Below are 23,694 nucleotides of genomic sequence, written 5' to 3'. Positions count from 1 at the left end.
TGGTGTTAGAATCTAGATTACCTGAAGATGAAGTTAATTCATTATTCACACTATGGAACCCAACAGTATAGTTTCAAGATCATTAGGTTTAATTTCTATTTAACTAAATAAACTCTAGTTACACATCAAATACTTTTTCAAACACTACAAGACATTTTAGCTTCAATTAAAATACATAAAGGTCTACCAACGAGCAGTCCCTTATTTAGTTTTTAAAAACTCATCTGGATTGCTATTTACTTACTATGTCTTCTTAATGTTTGATGAAAATAAATAAGAGTAATTACAGAAAGGTCAGTGACAGAGGCTGTTCTAGAATGTCATACAGCCAGGATGAGAGGCAGCACTCTGCTTATTGGGAAGGATGGTGTTAAGTATTCCCCCGCCCCACCAAAAGCCCCTCCTGGCATGTACAGCTTATGCAACTTTGTAAAAAACGTACATTACATCAGCCACGTGGAGGCTAGAAAATAACTTTTCTCATTCATTTTCAGAATGAGTTACCTGAAAAAATTTACCTATCAAGAGACAGAATGCTGAGTGTTTCCAGGTAAGGAAAAATGTGGACCACATTTCAGAAGATCACCCAGATCTACTAAACCAATGATGGGGGCAAAGGGAAATTGCATGCAGCATCGTTAACAAAAGCCTCTTGGATGAATTATACGCATGCTAAATTTTCGTAAATGTGTAAATATCAGCAAGATAGGAGTGGGCCTATTTGGCTGCATTTTTGTTCTACCTGCAAAAGCAAATGTACAGACTGAGCTAGAAGCAGTGGGATCCTGACTCTTGCCTCATGAATAGCTACCTCTTTATCTGTTTATTTGATTATGATAATACCTTTCTCTCTCTCTCTCCGTCCCTCCCTCTCTTTTCCTCTCCCTCTGTCTGTCTCTCTTTATCCCTACCCTTAAAACCTAGGTATAGCAAAATCAGTTCAAAAGCAGAATTTCTTTGGATCTTATAGTCTCACTAAATTAAAATGGGACTAATCATGTAAAACATGCTTAACTCAAATCTTTAAGAGATCTCGAAACCTATAAATGCAAAATATCACTTCAGTAGATTCTACAAAAACAACCTCAAAGACCAGTAATCCTGTAGATACTTCCTTCATTTCACCTGATACTGATACTGAGCTTTTCCTTTAGGTAACAGTGTCTTTCACCGTCAGCCAGAATCCACTTCTCTGCTAAGAAGACAAGGAACAATGGCCCAAATAAAAGAGGAATGGACAAATATAGATACACAGTACTTTAAAACGTCAAATACTGCTTCCACAAATAAGAACCATAAAACCCAAGCCATCCACCCACACACACCTCCAAAAGCATGGGTGGCTGGATAAAGTTTCCTTATTCTGATTCCTTTATTATTCTGGGTTCACAAAATAAGTCACATACATATTCTCAAACACACACACTCACCCAGCTAAAATATGTTAAATAATCCAAAAAACGTAAACATATTCACTGGCTTGAAGTCACTTACAAATTAGTCAGATTATCTACACTCTTCTCCATGTTTCTAAAACAGGGTATTCGATAAATTATGAGCAGAATTACAACTCTCCAACTCTTATTATTTGGGGAAGAAATACTGCACATGCTAATAAGTATTTGTATTACCTAATCTAGTTGACATTAAAGGAGAAGCAAGACAACAAAAAGCAGCATCAATAAATAAAAACAAAGTACATGTGAGGTCACAGGGTGCCCAAAGGGAATATGGAGAAAACAGAGAGCAAAGAGGAAAGGGAGAGAGAGAGAGGAGGGAGAAAAAGGGAGATTAGAGGAGGGAGCTGAAACCTTAGTGTCTTTAGAGGGCTGATTATTTTTAAAGATCAAAAGTCATATACTGGTTATGCAAGTCTGATATAACCAGGAAAGAATGGTCACTTTCTGAAGGCTCTGAAAGATGCAGTTTTTAAGAAAACAGGTTTTGTAGGCATAGCGATGGCTGTCCAGTACAGGAATAGAGTAGACTCCATACTCCCCCCATCAATAGCATCCGGAGTTTTAGGGCTCCTGAACACGACTGACATTTCAAGGTCCCCTGAGCACAACGTCAAACACTGCCGACCAGTCCCTCTGCACCTCCAACCCAGACAGGCTGCTGTGTGTGCACGCGAATGGCTTCCCTAAGCACAGCGCCTGAGTGCTGGGAGAGATGAAGAACGAAAGCAGTACCTCTAAGGAAAGCAGTCTCTACTTCTGCTCCTACTCCACCTTCTTGGCTGAGAGGCCTACAAAGCCACTCAGTCACTACTGGCGAAAAAGAGAGCTGTTTATCACAGAGAAGATGATGTTTTATACTTTAAGATATGGATTTTTATTTGTTTCAGCCCAGTCTTATCTGGATTTACCTGATAGCCATTATTCAGAAGCTCAAAGAAACTTGGGACTGCAAGAGACCCTGTCTAGTACTTAAATAGTGTGCTGGAAGTTGGGGATTGGGTGCTGGGGTCACACGTGGACAGCCACTCTGCTGGAGACTTTATGTTTTGTTGGCTTGGTGACCTCACCTGTTTAGTCTAAGGTCAGGCAGCTAGGACTCAGAAGCACAGGTTTTACTCCCCTTAGAACTACAGTTTTAAAACTTTTTTTAGAAAAGTTTTCTTTTAACTTTAAAACTCTGTGAATTGGGTTTTTATACAATTTAACTATCTCATTAATCTCTATAATTTCCAGTATACCAGAAAGAAAATATCTGCAAAACTATCAAGAAGGGTGAGCCCAGGAGGACAGGCTCATGCAAAGACCTAGAGACCCCAGGCCTCTGCTCCCAGCCTGCATCTCACTGAGGCCGCTGCCAGGTCACTCAGCACTATATGCAAATTAGAAAAAGGTGTCCCCTGCTGGATGATCAGCCCACTTTATTTGTGACCTCTGTCTGAGGAACGTATGCCCTGCAGAAAAGCATAGAAAGCTTTCATTATATTCTGCAAAAATGGGAAGATTTTAGTTTGGTCAATCTTGAAAATACTCGTGTCTCAAAATCGTGATAAAGCACTGTATTCAATTTAAGTTGCCAAGAAGAAAACAAACATTCCTTTTCAGTTCTCAGTGCTGGGCTCACAGATGAATTACTGCATTTGGGTATGGCTGAAGGAGGAACTCTAGGATTTGAGATATTTATTTTAAAACCAAAGCTGAGCTTCTTATCCTAATAAGTCACACCACTTAATAAATAATAGCATTATCCAAGTACCACCCCCTCAGTAAAGATACTTCATAGGAGCAAAAGCCAATAACAAAACCTTAATTCTTTCTTATAAATGCCTTGGGGTTGGGAGTGGAGGTGGCAGAATGATGTCATGAATATTAAGCATCAGAAGTATTTTTGAGTTCATTTCAGAACTTAATCTGAGCCTAGAATGGCTAAATATAGAAGCACTTAAAGTTCTTATTCCAAAGAGTAAGGGCTAAGTATCAATAGTTCCGTGAGAGTAAGAGAGAGTGTTCAGAATTTAGAGAAAGTACTAACAATAAGGCTCAAAGAAAGGAAATGAAAGATTCAATCCTGTGCTGTGTTCGTTAATCACCGACTTAAGGTTCTTATGAGGAGTCTTTTGAATGAAAATGAAAGGGCAGCTTGTAGGAATAAAGGAAATGGAAGGCAAGGTGAACCCGAGGTACTTCTACAGGTTTACAGTTGAAAAGGAAAAACAGGCTGCCTGGTGAAACAAGGTGCTGAGCAGCTCTGTTCTGCCCACCTTCCTCCCTCGCTGTCCCTCCCTCCTTTCCTTTCTTTCCTCCAGAACTTCTCCTTTCCTCTTTCTCTATTTTTAAAATAATCTCATATTTTCTCTGATTCAGAAAGGGTGGTAGAAATACCTGGAATCAAAACATTGGGGCAGTGGGAAGATAGGAATATTGAGTCACTACAAATGCCCTATTGGCTACACATTGTATTTCCTCTTCAAATGATGAATCATTTGCCCCAGGAGTAAAAGCAGAATTGGTACATTTATAAAGCAAATAATGAAAACTAATTTAAAATATATAGCCGTACACACACACATACACACACACGTGCAAAGTCAAAATTCACACACAGTGAATGTTTCTGGGCGGGTTACTGGCAGGCTGAACAAAGGGACTTTCATAGGTCACACACACCACAACATTTAGGCCCTCAAGAGAAGCAACACCTAGACATACCTTCACTCCCTCCATAGACTCTAGCAGGAAAAACCTCTGGATCCTTCAAAATCTAAGTTGATTAGTTTCTATGACTTCTACATACTGCTGAGAACATGGACTTCTCATTTTAGATGGGGCAATAACCTTCATTTGTAGAGCAAATGAATGGACAAGGGCCCCAAGCTGATCAAAGCCACCACCACAGCTCCAAGCCAATTGAATTTGTCCCCAGGCAAATTTCATTGATAAGGAGATGCATATGGAACACTGCGAAGCCTCAATATTTGTGTTCCTCCTCTACTCGCATATGATGAAATCCCGGTCTACAACATGGGGATCATGTCACCACCTGCACCCTGGTTGAATAGGTCATTAGCTTCTGTGTCACAACATGTGCTGTCTTTAGCCTCCCATCTCCATATGCCCTTCCATCAGTAGCAGGATACCCATTTCCTTCAGGAAGTTCCTCCTTCACCCAAAGAACATGGGCTGAGAAAAGGGGAGTTGACCCCTACCCCAGGCTCTAGTAGGGGACACACGGCCCAGCCTGCCAGGTTGGAGATTTGCATTGCCTTCCCCAAAGCATCTGGTTTAGAGAAGAACATGGGACACATGCATGCTTAATGAAATTCCATTTCACTTTTAATTACACTTTTACTGGAATTGCTACATGAATTCATAGTTACCTAAGAATATATATCTAATCCTTTGTATTAAGATACCTTATGTAGTAATTAAATAAGGAAATGACCTGAATACTCATCAATGTAGAGACAGTTCAATGAATTTTAATATAGTAGTACTATGGAATATTACGCAGCTCTTGAAAAGAGTGAATTAGATCCATATCCACTAATCTGGAGACATGTTAATTATATATTGTTAGACATGACAAACAAGTTGTAGGCTTATATTTTTTATGTAATCCTTTATGTAAAAATCTAAGAAGGAGATGACACATCTTTTTAAAAATCTTTGAATTTTTTTTCACCTTGTACATTAAGTTTATAAAACTGAAAAACTTACACATTTTTGATAGAGACTTCTAAAAGCGATCTGAGCATTATCCTAAATGTTATAGAAATCATTAGATTTTTTTTCTAATGGAAGCAAGGTGACAAGGTCTGCTTTCTACATTTTTTTTAAATTTTTATTTATTTTTAGAAGAGAGAAACAGACAGACAGAGCGTGAGCAGGTGAGGGGCAGAGTAAGGGAGACACAGAATCTGAAGCAGGCTCCAGGTTCTGAGCCATCAGCACAGAGCCCAACGTGGAACTCAAACCATGAGATCATGACCTGAGCAGAAGTCTTTTATTTGACTTACTGAGCCACCCAGCCACTTGTGAAGTGCATTGGTCCAGCAGTTATGTGGAAGACACGCAAGATTTGTGGAAGGAGCAGTTAGGAAATACGGCCAATATCCAGGTAGTAGCAGTAGGGAAAGGAAATGTCCCACTACATATAAAGAGGCATTATACACACAGTTAAAAAGCAAATCAGTTCCCTGGCCTATGGCTTTAGCACAGAACACTTTCTTCCCAGAACATGTCACAGGATCAAAGGTGACTGGCCAGGTATGAGTAGACATGACAGGCACCTCAAATAAGACAGCCAACATTTGGGGTTTAAGCCCAAAGAGACTGGGCAGGTAAATGTGAGAAGCCTGAAGGCCTGGTCAACACCAAAATTTGAGGAGTGAAGAGAATTAGGGAAAAAAGGCATAAGGAAGACAAGGCCAAGTCTGTGGCAATTCTACAGAAACAGCACATGTGACAAAGGACAAAAATGTCCTTTGAATGGGATAACAGAAGAGCCATGGGTGACCTTAGACTGAGCACGTCCTGGGGAAAAGAGGGCATAGAAACCAAGTGCAGGCAGGTTAGGGAATAGTTGTGAGTGCAGGGAGAAGGGGCAGGAAACATGAATCAACCCCTGAAAATCCTGAATAATGAGGAGAAGAGCAACAAGCTTGGTGCCAGATGGAGACGTGGTATCAAAGAAAGTGGAGTCTGTTTATTTTCTTATTAGTTTTAAGACAGGACATATATGAGCATTTGGACAGTCAGGTTTTATGAGCCCTAAATCTTACATATTTTGAGAGGCTTCCTAGAAAAAAAAGTTTTAAGTTAATTAATTTAATAGTTAAACTAAAGAAGTGAATTTAAAAAACTGAGAAGTAGCATAAAATTAGTTATGAAGGTATTTATTCACACTGAGAAATCATGCTAAATTATAAAAAGGTGACAACCCCCATGATCAAATATCCATAGAAAACAATACGCTGTTTTTATTAATTAACTTCCTGATATAACTCTATAATTCTTCTTCCCGTTAACATTGCAGGCTGTATATTCTTTGAACACTTCTTCATCTGAAAATGGAAAGATAAATTTGGCTTTCCTCTTGCACGTCACACATTTCTAATGTATCATGTCAGGTGTTCTTGGCCTTGCCCGTCACCCGTAGCCTGGCAGGGGCTGTCTGACTTCTTATGGTGCAATCTGACAGTTTCTCTTTTTATTACCCTAGTGTTTTCTGTCAATACCTGCTCTGGGATTCTGTGAATGCCCAGGCTCCCGCATGTCAACTCAGAGGAGCACCCAAGGGGTGAACCTCTGACCAATGACCAATGACACGTTTCCTTATTTCTCCCCGCTGAACGATGGTCTGGAGCTGCAGTTGATACCTTCTTGGGGCCATGGCTCCCAAGAGAGAGCCATGTGCCCCCGTTGGAGGTAGTCAGCCCCGCATCAGGCATCCCAGGTCACCCCGCAGAGTCGCTCATTCCTGCCCTCTGGGCTTGCATTACCTAATTACAAAGTTGTACAGAAACCCTCTGACTTGGGTTCCAATTTCTGGGGAATCAGACTAAGATATCATTGTGTATTTAAGTTTGTTTTTGATTACTGGTAGATTAGAAATTTTTAGTTTAGCTTTATGACTAGTTACTAATATGTGTAATTCAAACTATCAGATTAAGAAAGACTCTTTTGAGATTCTTGATAGCTGAAAGATTTCACGGCATTTCAAGTTTTCTTGTGCAGAAAGTTAAATATTATTTGAGAATTGCCAACATTAATTAACCAGCTTCTTGAAAACGTCCTTGTTACATTACCGTCCAGTGAGTTTTATTTGATCTCTGTCAGTGTCGGCCATTTGCGGCAACTTCCCTTTAGCCAGATCCCCCAAATATCTGCAGCCACTCCAATGCTACCACACATAAGAGGTGTGACCCCAGGGAAGTTGAGTTGGGAAGAGGCAGTATTCATAATCAACCTCTGTAAAAATACCTCACTTCTGAATGTTTACAAAAATACATGACCATGTGAAGGCAGCTGACCTTGGAAGAGGCACAAGCAAATGGATATGCAGTATTGAACAGGGTGGATATTAAGCATGTAAATACAAGTGTAATGTGTTTTATATGTGAAATTACCAAGGGTAATGGGAGGGTAACTAGCCTTCAGTGGAGAGGGGTGTATGGGGAATAATGCCCTTGAGTGAGAAAGCCAGAAAGGCAAACAGGTCAGAGAGCTTGGGTGGCTTAGACAGTTAAGCGTCTGACTCTTGATCTCAGCTCAGGTCATGATCTCAGGGTCCATGGGATCGAGTCCCATGCAGCCTCTGCACTGACAGTGTGGAACATGTTTGGGATTCTCTCTCTGCCCCCACCCCCAAATAAACATTAAAAAAAATAAAAGGAAGAAAAACAGGTCAAGAGAATATCTTGTAAACATTTTGAAAGTGTGGATTGTATTCCCTACAGAAGAGGAGTTCTTAAGGATGCACTGTAAAGGCTGGCCGTGAAGCCATCTGTCACTGGAAGTACCAGCCAGGGAGGAGGAGACACACTACTGCATTAGAGGAAGGGAGGAGGGGGGCAGAGATGATAAAGAAAGGGCTTGATTTCATGTGGCGATCAAGGATCACAGGAACCAGAGCCAAGTGTGCAAGCATACACTCAAATACACAAAACATGCCATTTGTTTGTTTCTTCTTACTGGATTGGCTTTGGAGTGTGAGATCCACTAATTAGGAAGAGAAAGAGACTGAAACAGTAGTCCCTGGTTTCTCCATCTCAAAGTAGGTCAACTGGAAGGACTTTCTCCAGATCACTTCCATCTTTTAATATTTTTAATACAAGAGTTGTTACCTAACTATGTTCAAAATTGTAATTTTCAAAGGGAAAAAAAGAAGTAATCCCTTAGCTTTAGTGACATAATCATAGAAGTAAATATGAAACCATGCATGTGAGATTATATCTCTGCTCAGGCCGTGATGGTCTAAACCATTTCAAAAAATGGATTATGTGCAGCCACCATGCTCTGAGGGGGTTAATTCACTACTTAAAGATAATCCAGCTACTTCCGGAAAGGATTCATTAGCTCACCAGTTTCAAGTGGCAAAGTGTGTTAAGAGCAAACAGTAGGGCTCATGTGAAAATGAGGAAACGCTGAGCAGAGGAAAGGCATCTGTCGCTAATCGCTGACTCCAGACAAAACTGAGGAGCCCTTGTCTGTGCAGACCAGCGGTGACAGCCGCAGTCCGGGCTGGCACTCTCTTCTCACACAATGCAGCCTCAGAGACGCAGGCAGCTTGGCCACACAAATCGTACCAAAGCAATCATGATCTTCCTGTCTGCTGTCTGTACAGTGCCATCCTCCAGCAATACCCCCAGTTTACACACAACACGCCAAAGAATGATCATGAACCCACAGGATACAAATAGTCATTACAATGTTCTTTTGCCCAGTTATGGACAGACGTGCTGGCTCACAGGCACTGAGACCCAGACAGAAGGATACACTGAGCCTAAAATGCTAGCTCATCTCTTTTTCACCCTCCCCTCACAGAGCACACTGAGCAAACTGCATCTACTCCATTTACCACTGGACAACTCTGTCCCTTCTCTCTCTTCTCCTGCCACAACTTCTGCCTTGGTCTGTTCGGACCACAGTGCTTCCTTTCCTGAATAGAATTTCTCCTAACTACTCTTTCCTAACTAGTCTCTTGCCTGTGTAAAGTATGTAACATAACTGCTGTCAGACTGAATAACACAAACCTTTGTCACACCCTGGCCTCCCTCAAGACCCTCCATCACCTTGGAAAATAAGCCCAAACACTTTGTCCACGTTATTCAAGCTTTTCGTGATCTGGGCCCTGCTACCCTCTCAAGCTACAACTCCCATCAAACGAAATTACTGATGAGTATTTAAACAAACTGTGTTCTTTTAGTCTTCTTATCATTGAATCTGTTTTTCTTCTAACTGTAGTGACCTTCATCTGCAGCTTACCTGAGAAACACTCATTTAGCCTTCAAGATCTAGTTCAAGTATAATTTCTTCTTGCAGCTTTCTCTAACTAGCCTCAATCTCACTGCTGCAAGAGTTGATCATATTATCAACTTGTATATTCTTCATTTGTACTACTACCAAAATTATTATAAGTGCTTTTGTGTCTAGGTTTGAATTAGATTGTGAGATCTATTGGTAAGGAGCATAACAAGAATTATTTCCATCTATAAGGAAACTATTATGTGTTGAGCAAAATACTGGGATCTTTTTCACTGGGGATCTGATAAAGACAGAAAGGGTCCTAGAAATGAAATGATACATTTATCCAGAGCAATAAAGGGTGTGAGGAGAAAAACAAAGGGTCAAAGACAAAGAAAGACACTGGTTATCAGGTGGATGAAGGCATAAGCAAGGTCAAGTGATCAAGAAGACTGTAAACAGTTCAGGAAATGAAGTTATTTAATTGTTTACTGCAGAGGCCAGTACCAACCCAAGGGTATTTAGAAGGTGCTGACCACACTGGGCAGAGTATGACTGGGAGATTTAGGACTTCTCACAGGTCCTGCTGTTCTTTCCCCTTGAGCACTCTACCTGGGTAAATCTGGACAGGAATTGCCCCATGGTATCTTTTAATGTGTTGTTTTCTTTTCTTTTTTCTTTTCTAAGACCAAGTTTCCTGTAGACAACACACGAGGCCAACGAGCAGCAGAAGACAAGAACTTTCCTCCCACTTGACATGAAATGTTGTCTCATGCTTCTTCCCTTACTTCTCTTTGCCAGCCAAGTGCATTTTCTCACTGCCTCCCATGGGCTCAAGTCCACTCACCAAAATTTGAAGCCTTTTCATATACTGGGTAGAAAATTAGAGGGCTACCTTGGTGGCTTAGTCGGTTGAATGTCAGACTTCAGCTCAGGTCGTGATCTCCTCATTTGGGAGTCTGAGCCCTGTGTCAGGCTCTGTGCTGACAGCTCAGAGCCTGGAGCCTGCTTCAGAGTCTGTGTCTCCCTCTCTCTCTCTGTCCCTCCTCTACTCATGCTCTGCATCTCTCTCAAAAATAAATAAACATTAAAAAAATATTTTTAATTAGAAAAGACTCTGAGATCTCTCCTTTCTGTTGGCTTCCTAGACTGTAACTCAGACTTTTTTATCCAGAATCTTGGACCCAGGTTCTAATCCTGAGTTGCTCCCATATTTTATCTTAGCTTCTGACACTTTATTTCCCAGGTTTGCCTTTTATGTCCTGCTCCCACTGGTTGACATCCAGGTACTAAACTTTACACCCACCAGGATGAATTTGTACGTCATAACTAACCTTCCTGAGCCTGACCTCAGCCCTACCTTCTCAAATGTCTTGATTCTGTCCACCTCTCCCAGGTCACAGCTACACCCTCAGCTCAAAGGGCAGAGCAGTTCTCGGATGCTTTCCCCCTACCACCTTCCACCTCCCCACCCAAAAGGAGGGCTGTTAATTGGAGAGGCCAAAGTTGAAAACTCTTATGAGGACTCATTTCTTTTGTTTTTAATTTTAATTGAAGTAAAATTAACAAAGAGTGTTAGTTTCAGGCATAAAATATGATTCGACAATTCCATACATGACTCAGTGCTCACTGTGATAAGTGTACTCTTAATCTGAGGATACATTTTTTAATGGGCAAAGGTATGTCCACATGTGTACATTTTTTCTCTTCCACTATTTCTTCATCCATGCTCTTAATATGATGAAAATACCAGGGCTTGGTAAGTTTGGATATATCTCTCTCTCACTCTTTTCACAAGCACATCCAAACCTTAGCTTTACAAGAAAGAACACCTCTTTGATCTCAGGCCTAAGTTGATTTTGACACAATTCAGCTTGGGTAGAGCTATGCTTTAAACACTAAACACTAACACAGCTAATAAAGTGAGCCACTGATTGCCATTCCCCAAATGTTACCTGTGCATATAATTCCCTAGAGATTGTCTCCAGAGAAAGAGTGATTAGCAGGACTTGATTTCTTAAAGTGCCAATTCATATAATACCATATGTCTTACCAGCTTTTGAAGACTGCCACTTTGGTCTCTACATTGGTCTGGTTTTTACCATCAACTATTGCTTTCATGTTATAGTATATAGATGGGCTTGTACTACTTTCCATGTTCCTAAATAAAAATACAGAATTCTTTGGCAGCTGCCTAGATTATACAACCTACTCACAGCAGAAAGTGGCTGAAATCAATACTCTACAAACTTTCATTAAGAAAATGTTCCCACCCTTATGTACCCAAAGCAGATTGAGATCTTCAAGGCTGAATAAGAAGATCATATTCTCATACACTTTGTACAAATTTCTGAGGAAGGAAAAAATAATAAGGCCCTTGTGGGCGGGAGTGTTGTCTTATACTTCTCTGTCTCTTTCCAAGAACATAGCAAAATACTATGTATTCTTTCAAGTATGTTTTTTAATAGAAATGAATAAAGCACCCTAGGAAGACAGATTAGTATTCTTGAAAACAAAATAATTAGGTGGCACTAGGCACTTCCAAGAACTACACATAAGAAATCAAACCCAAACTGTGTGGGTCATGATGAAAGTTATTTCCCTCTGGTAACTGGTTTGTGGTGGTCTCAGAATTGTTATTAGCAAACCACAGTATAATCAGCTGTCTGGTTCACAGCATCAGTGGGCTCAGGGCTAAGTGATATTATAAACGGGTCCCCCAGAGTCAATTTACATATGTTCAAGAACCACAACTATATGCAATCAAAATTCCTATAGACACACATTCTTTAGGTTCAGAGACAGAGATGGTTAATCAAAGATCATAGACTCTAATCACTAGAGGGGTTGAGGCAAATTACATCATCGTGTCTATCCCAGAGCTGTTACATACCGGCATCTCACAAATGTGAACATAAGGGATTACCAGGACCAAGAAGCTTCAGGATCAACAGTCCTACAAGCTTAACTACCAGGAACAGTAAAAGACTGAAAGTTTCCATGGGGAGAGTAGCCACCAAAAAAAGAGCAGACACAGGAAAATTCTGTCCTGTCACCTCAATTATGATTTTTCACTGTCAACAAACATTTGAGTACCTACTATGTGCCAAATACTTTGATAGGAGCTGAAAAGATTTCCTAGGACTCAGGACCTTCATTGCTAAAACCAGGAGGGTTGGTCACCCTAGATTATAAATAGTCCTAATTGAAGAGGGCAATGAAATATAAAACCAAATACTATTGCAGGTTAAGTGGATAAATAAAGGTACTATGGCAGAACAAAGCAGAGGTGTCCAGTGCTTTGTGAAAGCCTGTAATTCGCAACCCTAGCTTCTCTTTTACTTCACTTTTTTTTTGATTAGTTGAGGAAGCTAAAGCCCAGGAAATTAAATGATGTGCCCTAAATTCTCCAGAGATTCTCATTTAAATGGTCTAGGATTTGAGCACAGGTATTTTTTAAGTGCCAAAAGAGATCCTAATATGCAGCCAAGCTAAGAACCACTGAGCTAAACCCAGCTCTGATATATGCTAAGATATAATCAACTGAAGGGAACAAAAGGAAAAAGATTATCCATCTAAGAAGAAACACTATGTGCAAATGTCCTGAAGCAAAACAAGCATGATCCATTAGAAAACTAAGAGCAGTTCAGTGTAGCCAGAACATAGTGTGAAGAAGAGATGTGGCTGGAAAGGTAAGTTCCAGATATTGAAGGGCTTTGAAAAACATCTTTAGAAGTCCAATCCTGTCTAATGAGAGAAAAGTTGGCTATTTATATCCCTAACTACCTTCTAAATTGTTTTTGCTTTTATATGAAATATATACTTCTTCTGAATGCTGTCATGAATTTGGACAATCAAGTTGTCCTTGAGCTAAATCTGAGAATATCTGTTTTCTCTGGATTGGTAAAGGATGAATAACAGGATCGAAGTGGTACTAATATAAAAGGATAGTGAGTGTTGGGGAATATGATAAATTGGAAAGTCCATGCCCACAGAAAGGGTGCAAGCACCAATCAACTTCAGCTTAGGGTTTCCATTCAGGAACATGAGCCCTTTGTTATTGGATGATTAGATTTCAATACAGGGGGTAAACCGCTCAGTTTTAAAACAATGTCTTCTTATTTAAATGTTGGTTCCCGACATTGACATTATTCATGTCAATAAAAACACCCTTGTGGTTTTGGTCCCAGGGAAGCATTTGGAGTTCCAGGGAGCCGTGAGGGAAGGGGTGAGGGAAGGGAAGGAAAGTGAGAGAGACCAACAAGACAGTGTGAAGCAAGGAGGCTATATATAGTGAAACACCAAAAAAAGGTCCAAAAGCCATCAGCAAAGGTGTAGCTGAAGCAATTTAAGACAAAGATTTCCACTTTCTAACTCAAAAAAATTTTTTGTTGCAGTTTGAAATAGATCGTAGAGACACAAAACCATAAACAAGAAGACATTTTAACTTGCACAGAAGGAATGATGGTGGTTTTTAATGAAGATCAGAGACCGGGCTAGGGATCAAAAAGACAAGCATTTAAGTGCTCCCTCTGCTTTATAGAAACTATAATACTTGGCACCACAACCAAACTAATTCTCCTTCCTTCATTTTTAAAATATAGATAATAATAGTATCAAACTCGTAGGTTATTCTGAAGATCAATTCATAAACACACAATGCATGTTTAGTACCCTTTATGGCATATTTTAAGCATTCAGCAAATGTTACAATATCTATTAACACTAAGGAAGTTGTCACAAGGACAATGGGCATGAGGTATATTTGAGAGACATTCAGAAGAAAGAATTTATAGAGAAGCTCCTTAACTGAATACGGTTGTTAAGGGGAATAGGCAATTAAGGTCATTCCCAGACTCCTGCATAGACAATTGGGTAGTTGGGGGTGACTTTCAGTATAATGCAGAACAGAGGACAAGCACTGATTTTGAGAGGAAAAACGATGTGTCCAGTTGTAAATATGTCCCTGGGAGACATTAAGATGGTGTCCCATATGCAGCTGGATATTTATAGCTAGAACTAAAAAGAGAAACTTGGGCTACAAATATATTTTTACAATTCACCAGCAGAAAAGTGGCAATTGAAGCCAGGGAAATGGATTAGTTCATGAAAAATAAAATGTATGGGGAAAAGTTGATCAAGATCAAAGACTAGATAGACAGGATATTGTGGGGGGGTTTTAATTTATAGAAATGGTGTGAAGCTGAGACAGACCTGAGCTGCTGAGCTCATGGCTACGGGGGGAGTTGCGTCATGCCTGCTGGGCAGACATCTCCAAGGTCAGAAAAGTTAGAAAAGCTCTAGGTAGGTTTTCTTCTCTTAGACTCAGAATGGCAAAGGACAAATGTCCACCATGGTACTCTCGGCAGGGGTGGTTAGGGTTAGAGACGGCATCTACTGTGATGGAGGAGAGCAGAGTTACGACGAAGGGGAATAAACCTAGTGAAGATGAGTAAGCCCGGCTCCAAACCCATGGCACTCTGTCTTTCCCTTTTATTGCCCCCAAGCCTTTAGCAAAGTCTCACCCAAACATCTTATCTGGGTGTTCTTTCCACCACATGGTGAAAGCTATTGTTCACTGATGCTCAGGTCAGCGTTCAAGCACGTGTCCTCTCCCTCATCTGAAGCAAGTCTAACGGAGGGCAGCGAGAAGCTCTCAAGGTAGAGAGCAGGAGCTCTGGGACAGGGGTTTCTTCCCAGTGGCAGAGCCCTCTCCCACTCTCAACTGGACTCTCTGGGTTTTACTCTATTAAGCAGGGTCACATGGTACCAAGGACAGGGGCACCTGAGGGGCTGAAGGGAGGCTTGCGCATTCTGTTGCCCACGGTCAGCCCCAGTCCAATATCTGTTATGCCCGAACTAACTGGGGAACAGAAAGCAGTGAGGGGTGAGGGACGGAGCCTGGCAGAACCAGGTCTGAACCTCTCTTACGCAGTACTAGAACTGGGGGCAAGGCAGCTAGTGTTCTGAGGCTTAAACCTCTCTTCTCAGAAAAATATAACGTACAATGATGTCTATCTTGCTGGGTTCTGTAGAATTATTTTAAAAATGTGTCATATTTAAATTGTAACAATTCTCAAATGTGTAGTTTAACCCCAGCTTAAACCTAATTAAGCAATTTAATTTTTTTAATGTTTATTTTTGTGAGTGAGCAAGCGCAAGAGAGAAATGGAGTGTGAGGAGGGGAGGGGCGGAGAGAGAGGGAAACACAGAATCTGAAGCAGGCTCCTGGTTCTGAGGTGTTAGCACAGAGCCCGGCGTGGGGCTCAAACCCACAAACTGTGAGTTCATGACCTGACCTGAGGTCAGACACTCAGCCGACTGAGCCACCCATGCACCCCCTCATCTAGGCAATTTAAAAAATGTGTTTGCACACTGTGACTGACTTGTTGCATAGGAAATCCAGGCCCTTGTGCCTACGAGGCAGATCTCATCCCTGAACCAGTCACTGACCTGAATTATAGATGGGATTGTACTAATTACCAAGACGTGAGCCACAAGCTCTCACAAGACTAATCACTGTGTCTGCATCCAGTTCTCAACACTGTTATGCCACAGAATATGGGACAACTTAAGAAAGGAAAAAAAACAAAACATGTCTTAATGTCTGGGAACCACTCCCAGGAAATCTGACAATTGACTGACAATGGCACCCAGGTGCCAGTATTCTTCTAAGCCCTAAGGTGGTTCCAATGTATCTACAGGGGTGTGTGTGTGTGTGTGTGTGTGTGTGTGTGTGTGTTTGTGTGTGTGTTAATGTTTATTTTTGAAAGAGGGAAAGACAGAGGTGAATGGAGGAGGAGCAGAGAGAGGGAGACACAGAATCCGAAGCAGGCTCCTGGTTCTGAGGTGTTAGCACAGAGCCCAGCGTGGGGCTCAAACCCACAAACTGTGAGATCAGGACCTGAGCTATAGTCAAAGCTTACCCGACTGAGCCATCCAGGTGCTCCCCAATGGATCTGCAGGCTTGAGAATCCTGGTTGAGGGAGACTCAACCCACTGATAAGCCTAGACTCCGTCACTATAGCCAAAATTATAACTTCATATACACATACACTAACTCACATATACCAAAAATGGAAGAGAGGTTGTTTCCTCAAACAAATCCAAGATACAGTCATTAACAGGAGCAAAGACGGATCCTAGCTGGAAAAAATAGAAGTCTACTCCAAATAGGCCACACACTTCATGCTCACACTTACCACCAATCTATTTTGTTGTAACCTTGGAAAGTTCTCCACATACTAAAAAGGAAGGTCATGATTCTTCCATGTGAACAACTTTAAATAGTATAAAGATTATTCTTCTAAATGCAGAAGTACATAAATGGCCCTTTAATATACAGATTTTGTTTTAGATTTGAGAAAAAGAAAAAGAAAACCAGGGGTGTCGAATGAAGCCTGAAGTTATGCTGTGAGGCTAAGTCCACAGGATAAAGGGAAACGGAAGAGAAAGGTCAGGAGTGTTAGTAGCCGGTGGGCATATTTTTATAAGAGTCAGGACAAGTATCCTTGAGAATTGCTTAGCATTACTTCGCTGCCGCTTGTTGCTGGAGAAGAAACAAGTTACCAGCAGGGAGAAATAGTGATTAAGAGGCTTAGGTTAGAGATACATCACTAATGCTAGGACTCTGTATCTCAAAGCTGAGACTGTGCAGGGGGAAATTCCCAGAGAAGCCTTTCATCTTCCCGATGCAGCACGCTTCAGGAATTCCCACTTACTGCTCCACATGTCACGAAGCTGGCCTCAGGAGGGCAACGGGGCTCAGCTTCCACACATGTGTTTTGGTGCCAGTAATGCCACACATTCTGCATAATTATAAGGAATATCCGTCTTTTGTCTGCGGCCCAGAACGCTGTGGTTTGAACATCAGGCAACCCTATGGCAGCATAAAATTTTCATGGTTTGGGAACAAAATTTCTAGGTGATCCCTTGGAATGCAAGGCAAAACATTCTCATATTCCTTCTCAGTGGATTAGCTTCTTACAAGGCAAGTCATGCATTTTAGGTCTCCGCCCTGTCTCAGTGCTTGAGTTTTCAGGTTGGAAACAAAGAAACTATTTCCCCCAAGTGCTTGTTCAGGCTAGAATGTGGACCAAATACTCCAGAGACCAGAGTCCTGTACTGCTTAACTTGCCCACCATGTCTGTGGTAGGTTGTTTTTTTTTTTTTAATGTTTTTTAAAATTTATTTATTTTTGAGAGATAGAGAGAGAGAGCGCAAGCAGGGGAGGGTCAGAGAGAAAAAGAAAAACACAGAATCGGAAGCAGGCTCCAGCCTCTGAGCTAGCTGTCAGCACAGAGCCCTATGCAGGGGCTTGAACCCACCAACCATGAGATCATGACCTGAGCCAAAGCTGGATGCTTTGTGATAGGTTTTAAGTTAGTGACTTTCCTCACGATGTTTGCTCATCTTCAAAAACCATTCTGTAATGAGGTCCTACAAAATGTCAGTTACTGGTTACTGTGGTAGATGAACTACAAGGTCTTGTACCTGATGGTAATGATGAGAACTTCCAGATCTATTAAAAGCTTTTAAAAATACAAATTGTTGGGGTGCCTGGGTGGCTCAGTCAGTTGAGCGTCTGACTTCGGCTCAGGTCATGATCTCAGGGTTTGTGGGTTCAAGCCCCACATTGGGCTCTGGGCTGACAGCTCAGAGCATGGAGCCTGCCTTCAGATTCTGTGTCTCCCTCTCTGTCTGACCCTCCCCTGCTCACACACTCTCTCTCTCTCTCAAAAATAAATTTTAAAAATATTTTAAAAAATAAAATTACAAATTGTTTATAAGAAATATTTGAACATGCTGAAAAAAAGGTCTAAAGTTACTCTTCCTTTGAAATGAGGATATCCATACTTTTATTTATTTATTTTGGGGAGGTATAATCCCCATTAGCAGTCTGGCAACACCTATGAGCTCCTTCCCAGAATTTTTTTTTTTTTTAATAATTAACAGAGGGGTATCAGGGTGGCTCAGTCTGCTGAGTGTCTGACTTCAGCTCAGGTCATGATCTCACTGCTTGTGAGTTCGAGCCCAGCACTGGGCTCTGTGCTGACAGCTCAGAGCCTGGGTGGGGCCTGCTTCTGATTCTGTGTCTCCTCTCTCTGGCCCTTCCCTGCTCATGCTCACAGGCTCACTCTCACTCTCTCTCTCTCTCTCAGAAGTACACAAACACTTAAAAAATAATTAACAGAAAATGCAAAGGATTATAAAGAAATGAAGTACACTGGAATACATAAATCCAGGTTCAAAGAACTAAAGTTTCTGTAAATCTGAGCCCCGCTCCCTGTGAGTTCAAACCCCACTTCAGATGAGCCCTGCTTTTCTCCCTCTCCTTCTCCCTCTGCCCTTCGTTCCCCTGCACCCTCTCACTCTCAAAAAAAAAAAAAATTTTGTGGATCTAAGTTAAGAATCCAATCTTATGTAACCTCTCGGTAAAGTTTTTATTCAGGGGTGAATTAGAGGCATATTAGGCATATTGACAAAACATACTAGAAAAGTGTCTTGGCAGGGGAAACAAATTCAGATCTAGGGCTGGACAGGTAACAGAAATACTAGCAGAAACGGTGGCAGTGATGGTGAGTGATGAAGACAGTGGCAAAATGCAAAGTGCATGTCCTGTCCGAAGGGGGGTGGCTTCTAGGAAGGCCCAGCGGGTCTCTGCCACATGGGAACATGGGCCCCGTACGGCTGTGCATCCCCTCTTTTTTCAAGAGAGGTCAAGCATCTGGATTTATATATGAACTGTTCATACTTGTTGATGTTGGCTGGAGAAAAAATTAACATTGTTTTCGAATAAAGGAAATATGTCTTTTACCAGATTTGTCTGGAGGGCGGCAAGTTTATAACTTCAAGAAAGTAAAAGGAATTAGAAGACATTAGTCACTCATACTTTTAATGTATTCTTTACTCTTAGTATCTCTGTTGCATTTATTTTGAAAATCTAAGAATTTAAATTTAAATTCCTTCCTTGAGTGGCACCATGCTACTATGGAATAATCAGAGTGTGAAGAAGCTAAACTGTTTTTAATACTTCTGACAGATATTGACTGAAAATATACTTCTATGCAACAGGCAATATACAAGTTGGTAAGACTGTAAAGATTACAACATTACCTTTGTTTCCAGAGCTTACAGACCAGCGTGGGAAAAGCTGTATCAAAATATAACACAATCTGCTCAGGCCTATCATGAAGATAGGTAAAAAGTACAGAGGGAGTGGGAGGGAAGAAAATATGCATCTTTCCAGGAGATGGGGAGGGATTTTCAGAGGAGAGGTCTCTTTGAGTAGACCTTTGTAACAAGGGCCCCAGATTACTAATGATCCAATAAATTGTACTGAAAAATTAGGCTTTTATCCTAGAGGAAAAAGAGGATTGAAGATTTTTGGACAGAGAAGAGCTGTGTTCAGATGTTCACATTCTGGCTGCAGTACGGAATATGGCCTATAGGAGGAGACAGAGAAGGAGAGGCCATGAAATGATGATTTCAAGAGCGCAGACCGTGAACTAGGGCTACAGCAGGAGGCACGAGGAAGACCACGTGGTTGGAAACATAATGAGTGACTGGAAATAACAGAGCCCAGTGGCCGACTGTGTGCTAACGAGCTAAGTGGCAAAAGAGAAGGAAGAGTTGGGAATGACTCTTGAGACCCCTTCATGGGAAGTAATCAGTGTAAGATGAGAGCATTACTGGATCCCCACTACTTGAGTTCAAATCCTAACTCTTATGCTCATTTGGTGTGTGACTTTAAGCAAGTGACTTCTTTCTCTGAGTCTCAGTTTTGTATATAATGTCAAATATTGTTACCACAGTGTTAACATGTGTGCTTGAAAATTACTGCTATTATTATTAATTGTTTTAATTCTAGTTAGGATAGTGGTGCTATTCAGTTTGTTTTAGAAGATTAAATGTTGCATTTGAAGTGCTTCTAGAAAAATTCTAAGTTTGTACAATTGAATATGTGGATCTTGGGTTTAGAACAAAGTCTCATTAGCAAGATGATGGTAGTTAAAAACTCTTATGCAGATTAAATTTCCTAAGGCATTCTTGAAGAAGAAGGCCAGGGTTTGAGTCTCCTGGACACTGATTCTTAGTGGGTGGGTAGAGTAGGAGGCAAAATCTGCAGAAGCTCATAAGAAGAGAAGGCTGGAAAGGTGGTAGGAGAAAAATGAAAGAGCAATGTCTCAAAACCAAGAGAAGAAAGTCTTAGAAGGAGTATAGTCAATACAGAAAATGCTGTATGGGAGTCAAATATGATAATAATTGACAATCATCTATACTTAACAATTGGGAAATCTTTAATAAAGTGCTTATAAAATACATAATTTAAAATATTTGACATATAGAATACATTCAAATGTTAGTTTCCATTATCCTTCTTAATTTTAAAGGCATTTCTAAAGAGAGAAGAATAAAAAATTACTCGTTTGAACCATATAACCTTCCATATTTAAAGGTCAAAAAATATCGGGTTCAACAACTTCATATAATTCAACTATGCCAAGTAACTGAAAGCTACTTCCAAGATCAGTAAAGTGAAAAAAGGTATTTGTTTCTATTGTGTTATGATGTAAAAGCAAAAAATTACCCCATTCTTCCAATTTTCCTAAAGAAATAGAGTTGATAATGAGTGCCTATATTCACATAAATAGAATTTAGTGATATCTAAGTGCCGTTCTTACTGTATATTCTACTGTAGTCATTTTCTTCGTCACTTACCTTTAAGTCTAAAAACTTCAGGGATGAAACCTAAATGCAAAAGTAATTTAAACGGACGGATATCATACCTTTCCAAAGAAATGTCTTTTATTACTAATAACATTGGTATTATTAAAAAGTCTAGTTATCTTGGCAGTGTAGAACATAAAGTATAAAATGTTAGAAGTGTTGGCTTTGGAATCAAGTCCTCATTCTACCACTTATCAGGTGTAAGATCCAGGGAAAATTACTTGCTTTTCTAAACCTCCATTTACTCATATGGAAAATGGAGAAGAGACTGCTGTCTCTTGGGATTTTTGTTAGGAAAGGGGTAGACAATGAACACAGGGGTTACACAGTGCCCCTTATAACAACGGCTATGTATATTTCACTTTTTATCTCTCCATAGTGGATGAGCCTGAAAAAGTTTGAGAGAATTGTTCTTAAAAGAATAGGTACTTTTAGAAGACTTCGTCTTTTCATACATCAATGAAAACCTTGAAGTTCTTCCTAGCGGCACAGGGCAGATCCATAACTTTCCAAGACACAGGGCTGAGAAGGTTTGTGCTTCCCATCAGTCAGGGGATGGCCAATGTGTTTCTTTATAACCAATGAAATATATGATTCATAAAACAAAGTCCCCCCAAATCTGTATCTTAATGAAAGCCATACAATTAACTACCAAAGACTTACACATAAATACTCTTGCTAAGGGTGTATCGCAGACATCTTTATCATATCCCCAAGATTTCCTTAATAACTACAGAGATGACACATTATTTAAAAAATATATTTCTCTTTCTCTTTACATTGCATTATGGCAAAATAAATTTATAACTGTATAGTAAATATACTAAAACTATCTGGTGAAAAGGCCTTGGAAGTCAATCACTTAAGGTTCAAAGTACATAGTAGTGTCGCATTTTGAATTTAAAATTGAATAAAAACAGGGCTGAAAGTTCCCTAACCTGTTATTTACTTTTCAGTTTTATTAAGGATGACCACACTTCACTATTGGCAAAATAGTCATTAAGAAAATGTAATATAAGACTATTCAGGGAAGTGGAATCCCATAAAGTACGATAGTCTTATGGATCTTAAAGTAAAGCCACCAGTGCAGATGTTCCTAATCATACTAAAAACACAAATACACAAGCCAGTTTGTTCCAGCTACAGAACAATTCAATTAAAAGAGTGCTTATAACTTAACAGTATGAATAACAGTTCAAGCTAGGGATGTAGTGAAACGACAAGGGAATATAAATCTATAGAGTCTGTGCCAAAGAAAGTGTTCCAAATTTTCAAGGCTGAGAAATTGGGTCTTTTCCTTGCTACAGGTAGGAAATTGTTATTTGAATTAGCAAAATAATAATAACAATGATAATAATATAATAAATATATCTTTAAGGAAAATGTACGCACACGCACACATGTTCACATACATGTACACACTAGTTAAAGCTTTCGCCAAGAGAAATACCTATCTATCTAAATCCAGAGTATCACTTAGAATCTGCTTTGGGAAAGTTAAACTCAGACTTCTCACCAGTTTAAATTACTTATTGAGAAACAAATACAGTATGTAATGTGATACAGAATTAAACCAGCATGCACAGTAAAATACAAGCTCTAAGGACGCACAGGATTCTCTTTGCAAATAATGGTTTTGGCAAAGAGCCTCCTTTATGTGCAGAAAGCTCTGTTCCTTGCTTATAGCGACTCTCAAGGCTACAACAGGTAATTGTGTGCTGCTAATCAGGTTTACAAACGGTATGTTCAAGCCAGCAGATATTTTGTAGCTTCACTCAGTGAAAGTAACAAACTATATCAGTAAGGTCAAGCTATAAAAACTCATTTTCCCACAATTACTGATCTTCTACTCTTATATGGTATGCATTTTAACATGGCAAATACATAATAATACCATTCAAAAATTGGTTCAGTGTTTAATAGCTTTAAAAGATAGCAAAAAAAAAAAAAAGACAACTAGGAAAGCTTTTGTATACAGATATTCAATGTGCTTATTTCCCCAAAGTTAATTAACTATCCATTTCACTGGATCTAAATTATAGATAGTGGGTCATAATACTCTTCCAAGAAAGCGAAGGTACATCTATTCTGCTTAAAACAGGAAAATCAAACTGAGTACATTACCTTGTGTCACCTGTTGAACTGCCAACATTATCCCAGACATGGTGTCTGGAAGCAAGTTTTCTTTCAGATTGTACTGTGGTGCCCATTCCAGAATAGGTAGCCGCCTTCTGCACCACTGCTTAAAGTCTTCACAATGAGGGGTATGCATCTTGCTCCACAGAATGCTTTTCTTTTTCCTCTTTGCCCCTGTCATTTCTCAGATTCTCTCTTGTAGAACTAAACTTTTTTAGACAAGAAAAAAAAATCGTTGCAGAACACCTCTTTTCAATGCCAGGCTCCAATTCGTCTGTGGTTTCCAATGTCAAAGCTATCCAGAAAATAAATCAATAAAAGAGGGAAAAGGGGAAAGAGATTAACAGAAGCACTTAAATATATGCAGCCAGGCTGTATGTCTTAATTATGGTGAGGCTAATTATTC

The 23,694-nt window shown here is 40.1% G+C and overlaps 1 protein-coding gene across 1 annotated transcript in view; it reads right to left on the bottom strand.

Moving 5' to 3' along the window:
* SLC26A7 (solute carrier family 26 member 7) overlaps positions 1-23,469 on the bottom strand; it is a 109,513-nt gene extending 86,044 nt beyond the window's left edge. Inside the window, exon 1 of the mRNA XM_029923581.1 lies at positions 23,277-23,469. Coding sequence (XP_029779441.1) covers positions 23,277-23,469 — 193 coding nt within the window. The remainder of the gene's footprint in view (positions 1-23,276) is intronic.
* Positions 23,470-23,694: the final 225 nt, after the last annotated feature.

Source organism: Suricata suricatta, chromosome 15, assembly GCF_006229205.1.
Source record: "Suricata suricatta isolate VVHF042 chromosome 15, meerkat_22Aug2017_6uvM2_HiC, whole genome shotgun sequence".
In the NCBI taxonomy this organism is placed as follows: Eukaryota; Metazoa; Chordata; class Mammalia; order Carnivora; family Herpestidae; genus Suricata; species Suricata suricatta.
Note: the sequence above shows the minus strand (reverse complement) of the source record. Positions and strands in the feature narration are given on the sequence as shown.